At 47.4% G+C, this 21,563-nt stretch overlaps 2 protein-coding genes across 3 annotated transcripts in view; both read left to right on the forward strand.

Annotated features, from left to right (window-relative positions):
* The window catches only part of LOC309332179 (stimulated by retinoic acid gene 6 protein-like), a 198,113-nt gene that overhangs the window by 89,580 nt on the left and 86,970 nt on the right, over window positions 1–21,563 (forward strand). Inside the window, exon 19 of one of the 2 annotated variants that reach the window (XR_014152060.1) lies at window positions 14,385–14,417. The exons of the other annotated variant lie outside the window; for it this stretch is intronic. The gene's annotated coding sequence lies outside the window, so the exon portion shown is untranslated. Of the gene's footprint in view, window positions 1–14,384; window positions 14,418–21,563 lie in introns of those variants that run through there. 2 annotated transcript variants of the gene reach the window in all.
* LOC309332262 (perilipin-3-like) lies at window positions 3,332–13,858 on the forward strand. Its single transcript, XM_081845318.1, has 7 exons — window positions 3,332–3,487; window positions 4,821–5,007; window positions 5,861–5,937; window positions 6,962–7,247; window positions 8,909–9,111; window positions 10,746–10,871; window positions 12,756–13,858. The coding sequence occupies exons 1-7, from the start codon at window positions 3,377–3,379 to the stop codon at window positions 13,194–13,196; spliced, it is 1,431 nt and encodes a 476-aa protein (XP_081701444.1). The 5' UTR covers window positions 3,332–3,376; the 3' UTR covers window positions 13,197–13,858.

The raw sequence follows: 21,563 nt of genomic DNA on the forward strand, positions 1-21,563 counted from the left end.
GCATGACTGCACATTTACTTGGCAGTAAGTTCCACTGAACTCAGTCTTACTTCTGAGTAAACAGTGCATAGGACTGAGCTTTCCCTTCACAAGTGCCCAATGGATGCAAAGTGTAGTGCGAGACAGTGTCAAATTTCTGAGTCATCAGTTGCCAGGCAGAAAATGACCCACCACAGTGTCAACCCACCCTCTTTCTCAAGAAGAGCCACCGATCCACACAACCCCATATTTGCTGTGGTGGGGCGTTTCTGATTGCTTTCTTGAGCTGTCACTCAAGCGTGGTCTGCCTTTGGATGACATCACCACAGGTATATAAAGAAGAGCTCTGCAAGAGAATGTTTGGAAGGTGGTCTTGGGTATTTTGTGGTAAGTTAACATGTTTGTATGTTGTCTTTTGGAGTCCTTAACTAGTTATCTGTGTGCTTGGGTGACTCTGTAGCAGGGAAAACCAGGTTGTTGTTGTTTTAATTGAATACATGTTTAAGGCTGGCTGCTAAAATGGCATTAATTCTATAGAAGTTAGAATGCCACACCATGGGGCTGGATGGCTAGGGAAGCAAGATATAACTAGGGTGTGGCAACCTTTATGTGTACAATATTAAACACTGCATGCACTTACTTACTTGGTTTAGCCTTGAGGCTGTGCCTCACCACTTTCCATCATGCCCTCTGCAGCAGTTCAGGTGACTGTGTTTCCCCCCATGCTATGGAAACCTTGTTTGTTAATTCCTGCATTTCAGCCTGCTCATATACAGTGCTGGATTTACATATAAGCTAAATAAGCTGTAGCTTAGGGCCCCACTCTCTTGGGGGCCCAAAAAAAAATTTAAAGGAAAAAAACCTGGATGTACATTTCCAGAATATAAGATAAAAAAACAAATAAAATAAAACCTACATACAGCAACAGTGTTTTGTGCTGTGTAGGCTCCTATGATGTAAGTCATGGACCCCGCCTGCTAGACTGCTCCCTAAAATATCACTGGTTTGCTCATTTCTATATATAGGGTGCCTACATTCTGCATGTGCAAATGGAGGTCCATAAATTATACATTCAACACAAAAAACAGTGACAATTTGTTGTTGACAAAGGACAGCTGGATGTATAAAGGGCCCCACTACTTTCAGTAGCTTAGGGCCTCATCAAACCTAAATCCGGCCCTGCTCATATAAAGTACAGCTACAGGAGTCAGCTGAAAAGCTGGCAACCTTTCTTGAGACCTCTGGGCAGAGAGGAAACGCCACTTGTCATACTTTGCTAGGAGCTCAATACTCCACCCATTGTGCTTGCTTGCCATTTTGCAAGGCTTTAGTTGAGCCCAAATAAAGGCATCCCTCAGCTGTGGCTTTTGGAGCCTCTCCCCGCTTCCCGCCTACTCTCCTTTTTATGGGCCCATATGGCTGCCTATACAGTGGTACCTCTGGTTACGTACTTAATTCGTTCTGGAGGTCTGTTCTTAACCTGAAACTGTTCTTAACCTGAGGTACCACTTTAGCTAAAGGGGCCTCCCGCTGCACGATTTCTGTTCTCATCCTGAAGCAAAGTTCTTAACCTGAGGTACTATTTCTGGGTTAGCGGAGTCTGTAACCTGAAGCGTATGTAACCCGAGGTACCACTGTACTAACTTTTTAAAGGGTCTGTGACAAGCAAATGCATAACGCTATCATGGCCAGGAAGCTTTGAGCGCCAGCAGGTGTATACTTAGGGGAACTGCAGCAAATCCTATGTTTGCCTCTGCTTTATGCAATATGGCATCTTTTAAAAAAATCATAGAATCGGAAGGGACCCCAAGGGTCATCTAATCCAACCCTCTGAAATGCAGGAATTGAAGGCTCATCCAGGATGTTGGAGGGAAGCCAAAATATCTCTGAGCTAGGCTTTACTACCTTTTTTTTGCAGGGGAAAAAAAAAGTTTCAAGTACTCTGTTTGTGCTCATATTCTGAGTAGGTAGTTAATTAAAGCCATCTTGCCTTTAATTTAAAGATGGGATAAAAATGCAATAAACTTGAGCTGGGAAAAAAAATATCAAAGCCTAGACGCGCTTTTACTCTCGCAAGATTGAACGTATTGCCCTCGGCTGTATATAAAGGGATTGCACACGAAAAACGCTTATGTCCCTGTGGAGATGGCAGTACCGAATCCGTACTTTATAAAGACTTGAGGAAAGAGATCACCCCTCTTTTATTGTCCATTCTGGGTCGCCCAACCACTGCCGCAGTGTCCTTTCTCTTGGCGGATCAAGATGAGCAGGTGACAGCAAAGGTTGCAAGGATTTTGGCTGGGGCAATCAGAATAAGATCCACTGTTGGACTATTGATTCAAAACCCTAAAATGTATTTTATATAATTGACTTTTTATTTCTATTCTTGTTTTATTGCTATGGCCGATGGCTGGTGCAAATAAAGATTCATTCATTCATTCATTCATTCATTCATTCATTCATTCAAAATCAAACCCTCCCCAACTCCTGCAGTAAGAAATTCTAAACACCCCACACTCAGACTAAGTAACAAAGTTGTGGGAAGACCGCAAGGCTACCCAGCTTTGTGCCTTTTGTCTTGAATGGCACCACACAGGCCTTGTCTATGAAAAGCAGCAAAGGTGAATTTAAATTGTGGGTTCTCAGTTACAACCGTGAAAGTAAGGAATCATAGTGCTGGAGAGACCACGAGGGTCATCTAGTCCAACCCGTTGCACTTTTGCCCAACGTGGGGCTTGAACCCTGAGATTCAGAGTCTCCTGCTCTACCGACTGAGCTATGAAGACTTCCTTCTCAGTCACAGTGAGCCAGTTGTGGGGACCTTTGTCCAGCAAAGCCCAAACAATTCTTTTCTCCTACAGAAGATTTGGAGAAAGAGAGTTAAGGGCAGTTAACTCTTCTGGGAATAAAACAAACGGGGCTATTGTAGTTCTTTCTTTTTTAGATTTATTGCATGCTTTATAAGTACTGCTTTATGGGAAATTATTTTACATGGCGTATATCTTTTAATTGCTTTGGGTCTCCCACCCAATACAGCTTATGCGCAATACACTTAAAGCTGCGTTTAAATTTTGGGAGCTGTAGTTTACCTTTCACAGAGCAACAAGTCCCAGCACCCTTAAGAAACCATAGTTTTCAGCAGTGCTTTTTTCTGGGGGTGTGTGTGCAGGGGTATGCGTACCCCTAAACATTTTGTGAATCTTTGCACTTTTGTTCATTTACTGTATTTATTTCCCCCCAATTTGAACTATAAAATGGTGATTTTATTGAATCAAAATGAGAGTACCCCAAACATCTTCTTTAAGAAAAAAAGCACTGGTTTTCAAGAAATATTTGGAGGAAATGATGTGCTTTGAATATATGGGATGGACACACCCAGTTTAAGAGATGATAGGTAATGTTGGTCTTGCCTGTTTTTTTCCAGAGCGACCTAGTTTATGCCATGGCATCGGAAAACAAAGATTTGGCAGCAGCTGCTTCTGACTCCAAGAACAATGAAGACCAGCAGGTGAGTAGATCTTGGTGATGGGAGAAACCATTGATGCTCTGAGTTGAGCTCCAAAGCTCATTCTACAACACATAGGACACTCCTCCCTCTGCCTTAGGAAGGCTTTTGCCTTCAGTCTGCTGAGTGGAGTAGCAAAAGCAACGCAGCACAAGTTGTTGCACATCTTAATATTGTGCAGTTTGAAGTAGTTGGGGGGGGGGACTGACTCCTTTTGGAAGGAGTCATTGTCCAGCCCCATAAAATATTATCCAAACTTTACTAGCATAACTCTTTAAAAAACAGAACATAAGCATTAAAGATACCCCTCTAAATATCCATACAATACCTTGTGCTTTTCAGCGTAGGCTCAGCATCGTAGAAAATATGGAATATAGTCATACCTTGGTTCTTGAACGCCTTGGGACTCGTATGTTTTGGCTCTTGAACACGGCAAACCTGGAAGTAAGTGTTCCGGTTTGCGAACGTTTTTCGGAAGCCGAATGTCCGATGCAGTTTCAGCTTGAGTGCAGGAAGTTCCTGTAGCCAATCGGAAGCCACGCCTTGGTTTTGAACCATTTCGGAAGTGGAACAGATTAAGTTCGGGAACCAAGGTACCACTGTAATCCAAACAGACCTATAAACCAAGGTCTCGCTTTAACAGTATCCAATTCCCTGGTGCTGTTTTCCTTGAGAGCTTCATTTACATCTTCGGTTCTCTGTTGGGTTCAGAGAAACAATATCAGCCTTTGAAGATGGCAGATTTGCAATTCAACACCTTTGTACCTGATCTAAGGTTACAATAGTTTAGAGCAGGCTTCCTCAAACTCAGCCCTACAGATGTTTCTGGCCTACAACTCCCATGATCTCTAGCTAGCAGGACCAGTGGTCAGGGATGATGGGAATTGTAGTCTCAATACATCTGGAGGGCCGAGTTTGAGGAAGCCTAGTTTAGAGTATCAACAAATCAACAAATATTCATTAACCCATCGAGGAGTTCAGTGTCCTTTTGAAAACAACTGTGGAAAAACCCCAATGTTAGCCATTTTCCATTTTAGATCTTTATTAATACACATACATCTTTCATTTCTGTGTGAGTTAAAGCAATTATACTAAACACTGATGAGTCAGACAAGAACTGGCTAGATTCTGCCTTACAACAACATTTAGAGGACCAAGGCTTCTTCATTCCTAATCTACAGAGTTTTGTTCTCTTAAACCCATGTATTCCCAATTCCACTGGTCAGTCACATATCAAGAGAGGGGTTGGTTTCAAATGGAGTCTTTGTTGACTGCCCCCTGGCCTTGGGTTGCTGACACCGGTTGCCTTGTCTGCTTCTCGTTCCTTTGCTTCTAGAACCTGGTGAGCAGAATGGCCTCGGTTTCCCTGAGTGCTGCTTGCGAAATGGTCTCCACCACATACTCTTCAATCAAAGAGAACATTCCGGTCTTCAAATCTTTCTGTGATGCGGCCGAGACAGGGATGAGGACAATTGCTTCGGCCACAGTCAGCAGGGTGCATCCTCTTTTCAGCAAGCCCCAGAGTGAGTAAATGGCCGGCTCTGTGGGATGGGGAGAGAAATTCAATTCTGTTCCCATTTAAAGGCAAACTACCGTAAGCATTGTTTGCGTTTTCCGAAACAATGCCTTAACTGAAACACAGCCGTCTTTCAAAATTGCTGTGTATCCAAATTTTGCAGTGCAGCTCCCCAGATGTGTGTCCAAAAGTGTATATTATGTGGTAAAGCATGCATATAAATGCATATATTAGTGCGAGCGACAGCCCAAAATATAGAGAAATTGCTTTGCAACCATGTGTATGTTAGGCAAAAGTAGTAGGAGAAATTTGCCCAGTGATGCTGATGGATTTTTTATGAGAATTTTTAAAAAATAAGATAAAAAACTGATGTGGAAATGTAGGGAATTGATCTTAAGATTTGAAGAAAAATGTGAAGCTGCAAAAACCCCAAATGAATATATTCACCTATCCCTACCCTTTGTGGAGTGTTTTGCAGTGTCCCCATAAGTTCATGGTGGTGGTTGTGTTTTGCAGTGTCCCCATAAGTTCATGGTGGTGGTAGTAAGTTCCACACAGAGAAAAGGAGTGGAAATTAGCTTGCAAAAATCTAATGACCACATGAAATTTTACCTTCCTTCTGTTGCAGAACAATATTAAACGGTCAGTGAAACATCACAAAACAAATGTCATTGTCAGTATATATACCACATTTTCCACAGGGAAACTCGTGCTCAAAGCAGTTCACACAAAGATCTAAAACAATAACTGTACATAACATATAAGACGTAATAAGAGCATCTATTGTTGTTGGTGTAACTGTCTAAAATTGCACTGTGCCAACGACAACTATTTATTATCTTTTTAAAAAAAAAATCCAGCAATAGATGTGCAGAACAGCCGAGATCTGGACAAAGTGGAGGAAAAGGAATTGCTAGTTCAAGGACCAGCTGATCAGGTAACCACTGTCTAGACTTCAACTGGTCCCTATTATGAATTTGTCCATCTGACAATGGGGTGGTCCTGATGGCTAGGAGGTTAACAAAAGAACATGAATAGTCTTTGGAGGCTGGAAGACTCTCACTAGGTGATGACCTTCAGCTAGCTTAGGAACCTGTGGCTCTCCAGAGGTTGGCTGGGCTACAGATACCATAATCCCAGTCCATTGGCCATATTGGCTGGGGCTGGTGTGTGCTGGAATTTAGCAGTGTCTGGGAGTGCCTTAGGTTCCCCATCCCTGAGTCAGGAGGAGTTGTTGTTAAGCAACCTCAAGCTGGAGGAGAAGAGCTGTAAGTTAAGCAGTACTCAATGGAGAGGCTTTAGGCTTCACCTTGCTTCTATGAATCTGATGTAGATGTCCATCTGTTTCTGCTGGGCTCTGGGTGCCTGATGTTTATTTACAGATGTGCACCGGGACGCGGGTGGCGTTGTGGTCTAAACCACTGAGCTTCTTGGGCTTGTCGATCAGAAGGTCGGCAGTTCGAATCCCCACGATGGGGTGAGCTCCCGTTGCTTGGTCCCAGCTCCTGCCAACCTAGCAGTTTGAAAGCATGCCAAAAGTGCAAGTAGATAAATAGGTACCGCTCTGATGGGAAGGTAAACGGTGTTTCCGTGCGCTGCTCTGGTTCGCCAGAAGCAGCGTAGTCATGCTGGCCACATGACCCGGAAGCTGTACGCCGGCTCCCTCGGCCAGTAAAGCGAGATGAGCACCGCAATCCCAGAGTCGTCCACGACTGGACTTAACGGTCAGGGGTCCCTTTACCTCTTTACTCGAAGTCTCCTATGTATTCTCTGCCAGAAAACTGAATCCTGTAACACTTTCCCCAAATACCTTCCTGCTCGTATGTAGGAGGCATGCAACGTGGTCCATCTTTGAAGGCTTATCTGTTGGCGGCAGACGAATACGGAAAGTTTTAAGAGCTACTTTCATGAACAAGTTTTGCTAGGTTGCCCCGACGCTGACTGCTTCTCTCCCTCCCTAGGGGAGCCCAGATAAAAAGGAGACGGCGTCATCTACAGAGACAGTTGCAGCAGCAGCGGTTTGCCAAACTGCTGCCGAAACAAAGGAAGTGGCCCCTGGCATGCTGGACATGGTTAAAGAAGCTGTCCGAGGGAGTGTTGAGATGACCACGTCTGCGCTAACCAGTGGCATGAACACTGTGATGGGCTCCAGCATAGGCCAGATGGCTTCCAGTGCCGTTGAGGCTGTGATGGGGAAGTCTGAGGAGATGGTGGACCACTACCTCCCAATGTCTGATGAGGAGCTAGGTCAGTCGACACTTGTCTGTTAGCCGCCTCTACCTGCGCACGAATGCCCAGTGGTCTGTGCCATGCTCATGCATGTACATCCGTGTTATTTAGTTTCTTCTAAGCACAGTTGAAGGGACGTGGGTGGCGCTGTCGGTTAAACCACAGAGCCTAGGACTTGCCGATCAGAAGGTCGGCGGTTCGAATCCCCGTGACAGGGTGAGCTCCCATTGCTCGGTCCCAGCTCCTGCCAACCTAGCAGTTCAAAAGCACGTCAGAGTGCAAGTAGATAAATAGGTACCGCTCTAGCGGGAAGGTAAACGGTGTTTCCGTGCACTGCTCTGGTTCGCCAGAAGCGGCTTAGTCATGCTGGCCACATAATAATAACAATAATAATAATTTATTATTTATACCCCGCCCATCTGGCTGGGCCTCCCCAGCCACTCTGGGCGGCTTCCATAGAAAGCAAAAATACAGTAAAACATCACACATTAAAAACTTCCCTGAACAGGGCTGCCTTAAGATGTCTTCTGAATTTCAGGTAGTTGTTTATTGCTTTGACATCTGCTGGAAGGGGCGTTCCACAGGGCGGGCGCCACTACCGAGAAGGCCCTCTGCCTGGTTCCCTGTAGCTTTGCCTCTCACAATGAGGGAACCGCCAGAAGGCCCTCGGCACTGGACCTCAGCGTCTGGGCAGAACGATGGGGGTGGAGACGCTCCTTCAGGTATACTGGACCGAGGCCGTTTAGGGCTTTAAAGGTCAGCACCAACACTTGACCCAGAAGCTGTACGCCGGCTCCCTCGGCCAATAAAGCGAGATGATCGCTGCAACCCCAGAGTCGGTCATGACTGGACCTAATGGTCAGGGGGTCCCTTTACCAGGAACTAGGCTGAATTAGCCACACAATGTCCACTCCAGTGCAGATTCCTATTGCAAGGTTCCCCACAATCAGAAAACTAACATTCTCCATCCGTGCAATCCACATTCTGTACTAAAACAAAATTGAGCAAATGTGTGCATGCGACTTTCCTGCTGCTCTACAGCTTTCCTTAATTTGTGGGTGGGAGGGCTGTTCGGAAGCCAGAGGGAGGCATGGTAGCAAATGTCAATAGACCTTGCCTTGGGAGGAAATGGGTAATCAAGGTCATTTTTGTAATCTCAGTCTCAGTGAAAAGTTCAATGTGTGAAGAGGTTTGAGCTAGTTGCTCCTGCTCATACCGCATGGCTCTCACCAGCCTCTCCAGAGTTCCTATACCAACAACCGAGGAATTTTTACCACTTTGTAAGTAAACTAAGTTTTGCTGCCTGTGCAACTATTCTAAAGCACCTGAATCTGACCTTTCGAGAGTTTGTAAGTAAACCATTTTTAACTTGCCAAATGTGTGGTCTGTCCCTATGCTGGGGGGAGAGGGAAACTTTGGAAAGAAGCTTTAAACGGGCATATTGGAACCCACTTTGAAGGACATATTTTAAAGCTTTAACAGTCCAGATTTATTTAGCTTATTTTGTGACTTTATATCTCTGCTGGGGTTCTTCCACCAAAGAGTACTTGCCTCAAACTTGGATCTTGGTATCCAGGAATTCTGGGATTCATATGTATATTTGCACTGACAATATTTAGGGCGTTCTGCATATTTCCAGGGCTTGCTAAGTTCTAAAGTGTGTAATGCCTTCCTTTCAGCTACTCTTGCAGCTGCTGTGGAGGAGCCAGAGACCTCTTCTTCCATTGAGAAGCAAAGGCAGCAGCGGAGTTACTATGTGCGCCTGGGTTCCCTCTCCAACAGGGTGCGCCAGAGAGCCTACCAGCACACCCTGGGCAAGCTGCGCCAAACCAAGCAGAAGATGCAGGAGACTCTGTCCCAGCTCCAGCAAGCAATGGACTTGGTATAAGCACATTGCTGGTCTCTGGTAGTGCTTGCTCTAGGTCAACCTTCTCTAACCTCTGCTGTTGCAGACCGCAACTTCCACCAGAGCCACCTGGCATGGCTGCATGATACAGAGGCTGCTAGTTGTGCTGGTTGATGGGAGTTGTAGTCCAAAACAGCCCCAGGTTGAAAAAGGCAACTCTGGCTCTCTGGGGTTGTTGGTTTTTTGGGGAAAATGTGCTGGGTTCAGTTGCACAATGCACATACCTTTAGCTCAGGGTTGTGAATTCCAGATGTGATGTCCACCAGCTTTGATAACTTAAAAGATGATATACTTCTGGGGAATATACTTAAATCACTAACTGACCATTTAAGCTGAAGGGGGTGGGTCTGTCTGTTCAGATGTGGTGCCCCTGAACACCAATGTTGTGGGGCAAACTGGGTGAAGGGGGGCAACTTTCAGGTCCTGCTCTTGAGCTTTCCAGAAGGAAAATCTACACTGACCTGTTTAACATTAGCGGGTGGCGCCGTGGGTTAAACTACAGAGTTGCCGATCTGAAGGTTGGCGGTTCGAATCCCCATGACGGGGTGAGCCCCCATTGCTCGGTCCCTGCTCCTGCCAACCTAGCAGTTCAAAAGCACGTCAAAGTGCAAGTAGATAAATAGGTACCACTCCGGCGGGAAGATTAACGGCGTTTCCGTGCGCTGCTCTGGTTCGCCAGAAGTGGCTTAGTCATGCTGGCTACATGACCCGGAAGCTGTACGCCGGCTCCCTCGGCCAATAAAGCGAGATGAGTGCCGCAACCCGAGTCGGCCACAACTGGACCTAATGGTCAGGGGTCCCTTTATCTTTACTTAGATATATCATTCTAAAACGTCACAGGGCATACTTGTAAATGGTGTTTCCTGCTTGGCAGGGGGTTGGACTCGATGGCCCTTGTGGTCTCTTCCAACTCTATGATTCTATGATTCTAAAGCAGTTTTCTTACATTGTCCTCCCCCCCCCCGTCAAAATGCTGCTGGTAGATCAGCAGCACCCTCTGGTGTCACATTTTAATAATGCATTAAGAACATTAAATGCGGTACATCTGATGTCCACCTGCATTACCACCATCCTTCCCTAACCCCTCCTTAATGTTAAAAACCATGTGTGTCAATCCACCCTGGGTGTCGGTTGCCTGATCAGCAAGGCACGCCATGTTCTGTTGCCCAAGCAGACTGGTTCATTTTATTTGTGTGGCAAAAGTACCTCCCAAAATGTGAGATGTGATTCTCCTTGGGAGAGTCAGTCCCACTGAGCTTCGTTTGAGAGACTTTGGATTTGAAGAAGAAGAAGAGTTTGGATTTGATATCCCGCTTTATCACTACCCGAAGGAGTCTCCAAGTGGCTAACAATCTCCTTTCCCTTCCTCCCCCACAACAAACACTCTGTGAGGTGAGTGGGGCTGAGAGACTTCAAAGAAGTGTGACTGGCCCAAGGTCACCCAGCAGCTGCATGTGGAGGAGCGGAGACGCGAACCCGGTTCCCCAGATTACGAGACTACCGCTCTTAACCACTACACCACACTGGCTCCCTTTCTGCTTTTTACTGTTTCGCTTGGAAGTATCTCTCTTTTCTAAATGTTCTTAATGTTCTCGCTGCTAATTTCCTAGATTGCATTTGCCAGACACACAGACCAGAAAGATCAAGGAGGGCAGGAGGAACTGCGGCAGAAGTGGTTGGAGTGGAGTAAGAACCAGTTGAGACAGAGTGATTCCACTGGAGAGAACCCAGCAGAGGTATGTTGTGTTCTTGGCTTCCTCAATGCGTTTCCCAGAGAAGGGCCCATCGGGACACAGGATGGCTTGCTCTCGTGACAAAGCTCAGCAGACCATAGCCTGGATGGGGCGCCCCTGCTAAGTAAATCATGGTAGCATAGCTGTCAACTTACAGAATTGAAAATAAGGGACCAGCAGCCTCGAAAACAAGGGATCAGCAGCCAAAATAAGGGATTTTCCGGGCACAGGTATGTTCAGCTTCTGAGCCCCTCCGAGCCAAAGGCAGAAAGCCCAGCCAGCAGCCAAACAAAGCCTTAAGCGGTGGTTCCCACAGCGCAGCAACCCGGCAAAGGGGATGCAGCAAGGAAAACCAACGTCACCTCTCCGCTGGGAAGCGCTGAGCAAAGGCGAGTCCCCAGGCAACGCGGCCGATTTGATCGGCACAAGGCATGCAAGCTCCACCCCCCCAGTCGTTCTTAGACTCCTTATTGGGTGAGCAATGCAGCCAAGCAACACAGTTGGAGCCTCCCTCCTCCCTGGCCGCAGGGAGGGAGGGAGGGAGAGGAGCTGCTTCCTTTGAAACCTGGGAAGTTTAAGGGACATCATCAACAATGGACAGCAGTGGGACACGGCACTGGGATAAGGGACTGTCCCGCCAAATAAGGGACAGTTGACAGCTATGTGGTAGCTAAAGGGAGATCAGGATGAATAACAATAGTCTCATATTGTTTGGGTTTTGGAGAGCATACCTGAATCACAGGTAGGGCAAGAGCTGCAAAAATAAAACACAAAACTACAATATGGTCTGAACGGAGGATAATCAAACTTTCAGCACCAGTTTTAAATGGAAGGTAAAATTTTTGCTTACTTTATGATTCGTGAGGATGAGCAAACATAAGTGAAGTTCAGAAAAAGACAAGAATTGAAGACTTCCATTGCAGTGCTTTCACCTCACCAATCTCTGCTCTGTGCCATATCCAAACCCCATTGCCTGATACATCTGCTGAAGGTTTGCCATCCCTGTCCTAACTACAATTAATTGAGAATGTGGCCATATAACACTGGTCCCGAAAGACCTAAATTGGCTCCCAGTATGTTTCTGAGCACAATTCAAAGTGTTGATGCTGACCTTTAAAGCCCTAAATGGCCTCAGCCCAGTATACCTGAAGGAGCGTCTCCACCCCCTTACTCAGCCTGGACACTGACGTCCAGCTCCAAGGGCTTTCTGGCAGTTCCCTCATTGTGAGAAGTGAGGTTACAGGGAACCAGGCAGAAGGCCTTCTCAGCAGTGGCGCCTGCACTGTGGAACGCCCTCCCATCAGATGTCAAGGAAATAAACAACTCTCTATCTTTTAGAAGACATTTGAAGGCATCCCTATTTAGAGAAGTTTTTAATGTTTGATGTTTTATTGTGTTTTTAATATTCTGTTGGGAGCCACCCAGGGCAGCTGGGGAAACTTAGCCAGATGGGCGGGGTATAAATTCTTCTCCTCCTCCTCCTCCTCCTCCTCCTCCTCCTCCTCCTCCTTCTTCTTCTTCTTCTTCTTCTTCTTCTTCTTCTTCTTCTTCTTCTTCTTCTTCGTTGTTTTGTTACTACTACTGTTAAGTTGTGGGTGAACATATCAGGCGACACAGCAATTCTTCAAACAGCTCTTGTTTATTCACAGGCCAGAACAGAACTGAACTGAAGGGTTCAGCCAGCCTGCTTATATAGAGCTCCAGAACAACGTAATTGTAACAACTTTCTGTAACTATCCAATCACTGAATGTCACTTTCGATCCCTTATTTGCATACGTGGACCGGAAGTATCTACAGTATCCCCCTGCTGGCCCAGGGTGAGAACTTCAGTAAATAACAACTACTACTACTACTATTATTACTAACACCTCTCTCTTTCTCTCCAGCAGATGGAATCCCAGGCTCTAGGCATGTCCCGCAACATTGCCCAGCAGATTCAGGCTGCCTGCCAGAGCCTCCTGGCCAACATGCAGGGTCTCCCTGCAGCCCTCCAAGAAAAGGTGCAGCAAGCGTACAGCTACATGGAGGAGCTACAGGCTGCTTTTTCCAGTGCCAAGTCATTCCAGGAGCTTCCTAGTGGCCTTTTGATGCAGCGCCAGGAAACAATGGGCAAAATCTGGCAGGCTGGGGATGAGGTCCTGGAGTACGTCATGCAGTCCACTCCCCTGAACTGGATTGTGGGGCCCTTCTCCCCAGAAGAGGCCTCTCCTCCTGAACCTTTGGCCGAATCCCAAGCAGCAGAGGTGCCTCCATCTGTGAAGGAATCGGAGGTAGATGTCCAAAGGATGGAAGTGCCTGGATTCAGTGCTTTGAACGAGCAAGCCTAACCTGCAATCTGCGGCCAAGTTGCTTCAGTTTTTTCCAGTACACAGAGCTCAGCAGTGCTCAATGTTGTCGAGGCCTCTTCGTTGCAGAACTTGCTAACTTAAATGTGAAGCAGTGCAGTTTTCTTAGCAGCTTGTAGGGGACAAAAACTGTACCTCCGAAACAGTTTGGCCCATCTCCTATGGCAGTGCCAAGCTGACCTCTATAGAGGTTGTTCGGTGCAGTTTTCCAGTAAAGCACCAAACCAATCTCAACAGGGCATAAATGAATGGATGCTACCTGACTAAGGACTGGTTCAAGGTCACTTCTCCTGCTTGCATTAATATCTAGAAAATGATGCATCTAGACCGGTGTTTCCCAAACTTGGGCCTCCAGCTGTTTTGGGACTACAATTCCCATCATCCCTGACCACTGGTCCTGCTAGCTGGGGATGATGGGAGTCGTAGTCTGAAAACAGCTGGAGACCCAAGTTTGGGGAACGCTGATCTAGGCATTAACAGCAAACAGCAGGTTAGCATCTAGTTTCAGCCCAGGACTTCTTTAGCTGGTGTTGACTAGGACTTCCCTACGCCTCATAGAATTTATGGTGATCTGTTATCTTTCAAGCTTCTTGACCACTGAACAAGAGTAAACACTTCATGTCAAAGATAAAGTAAACCAATTTGCATCTCAAACTGTGGCTCTGGATTTTTTCTTCCCTGTCAGAGAAGTGCCGTGGCACTGCTGATTAAGATCTGGCTTTTGGTACTAGAATATAAGGGATGTGGGTAGTGTGTGGTCTAAACCACTTGGACTTGCTGATTGGAAGGTCGGTGGTTTTTATTCCCGCGACAGGGTGAGCTCCCGTTGCTTTGTCCCAACTCCTGCCAACCTAGCAGCTCAAAAGCACACCAGTGCAAGTAGATAAATAGGTATCACTGCAGAGGGAAGGTAAACGGCGTTTCCATGCGCTCTGGCTTCCGTCATGGTGTCCTGTTGTGCCAGAAGCGGTTTACGCATGCTGACCGCATGACACGGAAAGCTGTCTGTGGACAAATGCCGGCTCCCTCAGCCTAAAAGCGATATAAGCGCCGCAACCTCATAGTTGCCTTTGACTGGACTTAACCATCCAGGGGTCCTTTACCTTTACTAGCTTATAAAGATAACACAGTAGACATGAAATATGCATGCAAATCACTCCACTTCTACAGTGGTGCCCCGCAAGACGAATGCCTCGCAAGACGGAAAACCCGTTAGACGAAAGGGTTTTCCGTTTTGGAGGTGCTTCGCAAAACGAATTTCCTATGGGCTTGCTTCGCAAGACGAAAATGTCTTGCGAGTTCCTGCGGGGTTTTTTTCCTCCCCCCCCCTTTTTCTAAGCTGCTAAGCCACTTATCCGCTTATCCGCTTATCCAATAAGCCGCTAAAAGCCGCTAAAAGCCGCTAAAAGCCGCTAAAAGCTGCTAAGCCGCTAATAGCGCTAATCCACTAAGCCGTCAATGGGCTTGCTTCACAAGACAAAAAAACTGCTAGATGAAGAGACTCGCGGAACGGATTCTTCTCATCTTGCGAGGCACCACTGTACGTAAAAAGCATACAATGTGACAAACTGTGGCACATTGTTTAAATAGGAATGCATCCACTGGGAAGCAAATGTAGCAACTTCTGCTTACGTTTGGCATGATAAATATCTAATTTAAGTAGAATATGATCCCTTAACCTCAGCTGCCAACAAATATCTGTTTTTTTCTGAAAGCCTAATCAAGAATGTGGTGTTTCCCAGATCTGTTTTGTCTTTCCCAGCACCAGAGAAATGACTTGTAAAAATGACGACTGTCCTCTTACAGAGCTTCAACCTCTATTCTTGGACATGGATATTCTTTGTACATGCACTTTGTCATAAATCTAGAAAACATCCCGTCATACGCAGCAAGGGTGAAGGCCGAGCTTCTTCCCATCTTTGTAGTTACCATAAAAAACACCAGGGGGCAGTAACGCCCTTTTCCCTCTCATGATGCATACTCAGTCATTTAACAGTTGGTACATTCTCCATGTTAAGTAAAGCCTCTATCAATATTTCACCCCAAAATTCCATTGGACAAAAGCAAGGAATTGCAAGCTAAGGAATGGTTCAGACAATTATCTATTTTTGACTGTGGTTAAACTGTCCAAGCCAATACTTTTGTTGTGCATTAATTCAAAATAGCTGCCATATTAGTTTACAGTGCCAAAAAATAGGTGGGGTGAATCTCTTGATTTTTCTGTGCTTTAGAGAACTGTACAATTGAGGTTGCTAACTTGTTTTTCAACTGGTTTTATATCCTGAGAGCAGCCTGCTGCTGAAATTTAACCCATGAAGCTTTCCCTTACACTGGAGGAAGCTTGCTTTAATTTCTCATTTCCAATATGAAACAGTTCTGATAAAAAATGATCAGGGCTATGTTCAGCTGAGTTTTTTTAAAAAGTAAGCTAAGATAGAGTAAACCTGTTGCATCGTCTGGTGTTCTGCACAAGAGGACTCAATGGATTACCTAGATCCCTTGTTCCAAAACAAACACAATCCAAAATGTTCTGGCATGTCTCTCTAAGCTTGCAAAACGAAGGTTCCTACCGCAAACATACAAATATTTGGTATAAGTTATTTGCTCCAGGGGGACGCGGGTGGCGCTGTGGGTAAAACCTCAGCGCCTAGGACTTGCCGATTGCATGGTCGGCGGTTCGAATCCCCGCGGCAGGATGCGCTCCTGTCGTTTGGTCCCAGCGCCTGCCAACCTAGCAGTTCGAAAGCACCCCCAGGTGCAAGTAGATAAATATGGACCGCTTACCAGCGGGAAGGTAAACGGCGTTCCGTGTGCTGCGCTGGCTCGCCAGATGCAGCTTGTCATGCTGGCCACGTGACCCGGAAGTGTCTCCGGACAGCGCTGGCCCCCGGCCTATAGAGTGAGATGGGCGCACAACCCTAGAGTCTGTCAAGACTGGCTCGTACGGGCAGGGGTACCTTTACCTTATTTGCTCCAGTGCCCTGCTGAGAGGGTTTGGACCATTTCCCCTTTCTTCCTGGTGGTTGGCATCCATCTGTCTCGAGAGACAATGGAGTGCACCTCCGGGGGTGAAGTCAAACCACTTTGATAGCAGCACCAAAGTGACTTTCCTGGGGTGAAAGCCTGGGCAAGGTGTATGGAGGCTCTGGGCTGCCCAGACAACAAGACCCTCCTCTTGGTCTCGCTGATGTGGTCCAAAGGAAAGCAGGGCAAAATGTTTGGCACCAGCTTAGCTGCAGGAGTTGCCGGAAGGAGGCATATAGGATAATATCCAGCCATCTTAGGGGCTCCACTCTGGATTTGTGTAGGGCTGACTCCTTAGCCTTTTCTCCAGAAGATATCCTGCAGGGCAGATGAGGTTTAGGATCAGAGTTTTCCTTCTTCTAGATGCAGTGGCGTAGCGTGGGGGGTGCAGGGGGTGCCGGCCGCACCGGGCGCAATATCTGGGGGGCGCACTCGCCGCCTCCAGAGTCGCCGAAGAGCCTCGGGGCTCAGCTCCTTTGGGAGGAGGGGTCGGGCGACCAGGGGGAACAGCAGGCGCCAGCAAGGAGGTCCGGAGCCAGAGCCTGGCCAGGATCACGCGCAGGACGGGGCGCAAGAGGGAGGGGAGAGTCGAGCCTGTCCCCCCCGCGAGGACTGCTGTGAAGAGGCGGGAGGGAGAGGAGGCCCCTTGGGAGGAGTGGGCAGGTGCTGGGGCGGCAGCGCCGGGCGGGGGCCGAGGGGTGGGCGCCCCCCTGCGCGGGCATCGCCTCGCCGCCGCCGCGGGCTTGGCTGGGCCGCCGGCCGAGGGGAAGCGCCAGACAAGGCCAGGATCCAGGCCCGCCCCACTCTCCTTATTTGGCGCCCGGTTCCGGCTCCCGGGTGGCCTCCTCCCACCCGCTCTCGCTACCAGTGGAAAGAGAGACGGAGGTGCAGCGGAACCCGCAGCCTTTGTAGGCGCCGCCCGGCCAGGGGAGGGGAGCGCGGAGGAGCCCCGCGGGGCCTGGGCCCAGCCAGCCGAGCCCTCCCGAACTGCGCCCCGCAGCCAGGATCTTGTGGCGAGGAAGGAGCCCAGTCTGCGCCCTCCTTCCCCACAGAGCTGCAGAGGGAAATCAAGGTTCTCCTGCTAGTTTCTCTTCTTCTCTCCCCCCCACTGCGTTGCAACCGTGCCCCCCCCCCTCGGTGCACATAGCACAATTGCAATCTCTCTCTCACCCCCCCCCCAAGTTAAACTAATGGAGCAAGCCAGCGCCAAAGATTTGTAGAACTGTGAATACCCCAGCCCAGGCAGCAGCAAGAAGCTGGCAGCGGCGGCAGGTTAGGGGTTAGGGGCGCAAATTACTTGCCTTGCCCCGGGTGCTGACAACCCACGCTACGCGGCTGCCTAGATGGGCTCCCTTCCCAGGTTGAGAAGCCCCATCTGTCCCTCACTTCCTTCCACAGCACGTCCAGAAACCACCTTCTTGACCGTTGGACCCACTATTGGTCTCATCCAGTCAATCTGCCAGAGCCTGTCTTCACATGCAGGGAAAGACCCTAACTCACTGAGGGGTTGAGACCCATCAGCTACCCTCACCTGGTTTAGCTGGACAGTTGAAGCCATTCTCAAGGTGTGGCTGCTGTCACATGTTGGCAGCTTCTAGGAGCCACAGGTGAGAGCTGAGTGCAGGTTCCCTACAAACTTAACAAGAACTCACTGAAAGCATATGAATCAATAGGTAAAAAAGGTAAAGGACCCCTGGACAGTCAAGTCCAGTCAAGGACGACTATGGGGTTGTGGCGCTCATCTCGCTTTCAGGGCAAGGGAGCCGGTGTTTCAGGGCAAGGGAGCTGACAACAGACAGCTTTCCGGGTCATGTGGCCGGCATGACTAAACTGCTTCTGGCACAACAGAGCACTGTGATGGAAGCCAGAGCACATGGAAACTCCATTTACCTTCCCGCTGCAGTGGTATCTGTTTATCTACTTGCACTGGCATGCTTTTGAACTGCTAGGTTGGCAGGAGCTGGGACAAAGAAATGGGAGCTCACCCCATTGTGTGGATTTGAACTACCAGGCTTCTGATCGGCAAGCCCAAGAGGCTCAGTGGATTAGAGCACAGCGCCACCCATGTCCCATATGAATCAATATGGCTTACTTGACCCAACAATCTCACCCCTCAATGCAAACAAACCTCACTGCAACAAACCACAGACAACCAACCATACCCTGGCAGCCCCAATCCCTCTCACTACCAAGGAAATGTAGAATAGAAAGGGAACCTATCCAGTTGACACCACTACAAAACCCCACATGTACACTACAGTAGTACCTCGGGTTAAGAACTTAATTCGTTCCGGAGGTCCATTCTTAACCTGAAACTGTTCTTAACCTGAAGCATCACTTTAGCTAATGGGGCCTCCTGCTGCCGCCACGCCGCCGGAGCACGATTTCTGTTCTCATCCTGAAGCAAAGTTCTTAACCCGAGGTACTATTTCTGGGTTAGCGGAGTGTGTAAGCTGAAGCGTCTGTAACCTGAAGCGTATGTAACCCGAGGTACCACTGTATAAGTTTCACCACCCCTCCCTGCTTTCTTCTTTCCTGACCTTTCACTGAACACTACACTAATGTCTCATATCTAATGTAACTGATCTGTAGAAAAGACATTGCAACCTGAAAAAAAAAAAAAGATAATGCGCGTAATTTGGTAAACCAAGACAATCTTTAATAGAAATTGTTCTTATATGAAGTTTCCTCTGGTTGCAATGATGTTGAATGGCCGCAAGAGGACACCACAATGTAACTGTTTTGGGGGGAGAAATACACTCAGGAGCATGGCAGGGTTAAGAAACTATGTGGATAGGAGGTGTCAGAGTAATGGAGAGGGGTCGCTGGGGTCAAACGGCGTGGTGTGGCACTGCGTGTTAATAAATCTCCCTCATGCATTTGCAAGGCAATGGCTGTTTGCCTGCTGGAAGGTTTTTTTAACATAAAGGAAAGCAGCAGTAGCAGCAGCTGTGCCAAAGATGGATATGTGGCCAATTCAGAGTTATGAAATGAAGCCCCCTGCTCCACCTTGCCCAAAGAGGATTTCCTACCAATAAATGCCAGAAAGGAGAAAACACCAGGCTCAAGATTGCTTGTTTGCCTGAGGGTCATTTCACACTGGGACACGGGTGGTGCTGTGGGTTAAACCACAGAGCCTATGACTTGCCGATCAGAAGGTTGGCGGTTCGAATCCCCGTAATGGGGTGAGCTCCCGTTGCTCGGTCCCTGCTCCTGCCAACCTAGCAGTTCAAAAGCACAAAGTGCAAGTAGATAAATAGATACCGCTCCGGCGGGAAGGTAAACGGCGTTTCCGTGCGCTGCTCTGGTTCGCCAGAAACGGCTTAGTCATGCTGGCCACATGACCCGGAAGCTGTATGCTGGCTTCCTCGCCAATAAAGCGAGATGAGCACCAGAACCCCAGAGTTGGCCACAACTGGACCTAATGGTCAGGGGTCCCTTTACCTTTACCCTACATTTTACACTCCTTGAATCTGGCTACAAAGCGTCATTTGAATTGACGGCAGGATGGATGTACAGCCGAATCACCTGCTCGTATTTTAGCTGCCTGGGTTTCTCAGCCCTTGACCCAGAAGCAGAGGAGCGCAATCTCTTTCCTGATCGCTGCTTCGTTGTTGACTGTAGGGAAATCTGTGCATCTTAATGCAGCTCTCTCATTTGGATGATGCCTGGCTGCCTGTACACCTTCTTTGTTAGCAAACAATTGCCTGCGTTATTGGGAGCGTTATTATACTTGCCCTGTGACCGGTTAGATTTCTGTTTGGAGGGTGCTATACCAACTGCACTGGCTCCCGGTGGAATACAGGGTCAGGTTTAAGGTGCTGGTTTTGACCTGTAAAGCCCTATGTGGCCTAGGACCCACATACCTGCGGGACCACCTCTCCTGGTATGCCCCGCCAAGGACCTTAAGGTCCACAAATGATAACACCTTGGAGGTCCCAAGTCTCAAGGTGGTTAGACTGGTCTCAACTAGGGCCAGGGCCTTTTCAGTACTAGCCCCGACTTGGTGGAATGCTCTGTCACAAGAGACTAGAGCCCTGCGGGACTTGACATCTTTCCGCAGGGCCTGCAAGACAGAGCTGTTCTGCCTGGCCTTTGGTTTGGACTCAGTCTGATCCTTATGTTTCCCTCCCCTTATGGTTTTGATCTATGGGCTATTATTAAAATGAGGCTGCATTTAAAATTGTATTTTTAAACTGTATTTTAAATGGTTCCCGCGCCCATTATGTTTTTATTGTAATTTTACTCGTGTTAGCCACCCTGAGCCTGGCTAATAATAATAATAATAATAATAATAATAATAATAATCTGTAAGGCTCACTAGAACATTCTCTGGCTGCTTTCTGATAGGTGGTTAAACTGTGATGTCCTCTGGGCTTGCCCCACAATTGGGGGGCTGGTACTGCTCAAAGTGCTCACTAGGGTTATAACTTTTTTTACAACGTCATGTTCCTGAGGCTTAGTTAGATGAACATTTGCCTAAAAACAAATCTTTTGGAAAAATGGTCACCCCGAAATCAATAAATTGATTTTTGTATATGTAACTGTATAATGTATTATGTAATATGTAATATGCACAGTAGATACAGTGGTACCTCGGGTTACATATGCTTCAGGTTACAGACGCTTCAGGTTACAGACTCCGCTAACCCAGAAATAGTACCTCGGGTTAAGAACTTTGCTTCAGGATGAGAACAGAAATTGCATGGCGGTGGCACAGCAGCAGTGGGAGGCCCCATTAGCTAAAGTGGTACCTCAGGTTAAGAGCAGTTTCAGGTTAAGAACGGACCTCCAGAACAAATTAAGTTCTTAACACGAGGTACCACTGTACAAGAAAAAATAGAGCTTGCAAATTTTCTATTGTTTAGAGTAAATCAAGGCTGCAGTTTGTTTTTGTTTCTGCTCAAGCACCATGAACTCCCTGCATCACTTTGATTGCGCATTCTGCGCACTGATTATTCTTGGTATCTGGAGCGTGGATGGCTCCCGCTTACAGTGATTCTCCAATACAGTTTTAGGAAGTTCCAGAGAGCTCTAAAAGTTCTAAACAGCTCCATGAAGCTTTTTTTAAAAAATGCTAATACTTATGAGTAATAACAGTACATATATGGTGATTCCAAGTTTTCATTTCGAGGTGAGCATTTTTCACAACTGAGAAGAATTATTCCCTTTTTCAGTGTTTCTAAGCAAAAGTTCATCCCTTTATGATACAGGAAATCTTTTTTTTTTTAAAGTTAAAAAGTTATAACCCTAGTGCTCATGCATAGCTGTCAACTTACAGATTTGAAAATAAGGGACCAGCAGCCTTGGAAATAAGGGATCAGC

This window comes from Podarcis erhardii (genome assembly GCF_964252035.2).
Source record: "Podarcis erhardii genome assembly, chromosome: 17".
In the NCBI taxonomy this organism is placed as follows: domain Eukaryota; kingdom Metazoa; phylum Chordata; class Lepidosauria; order Squamata; family Lacertidae; genus Podarcis; species Podarcis erhardii.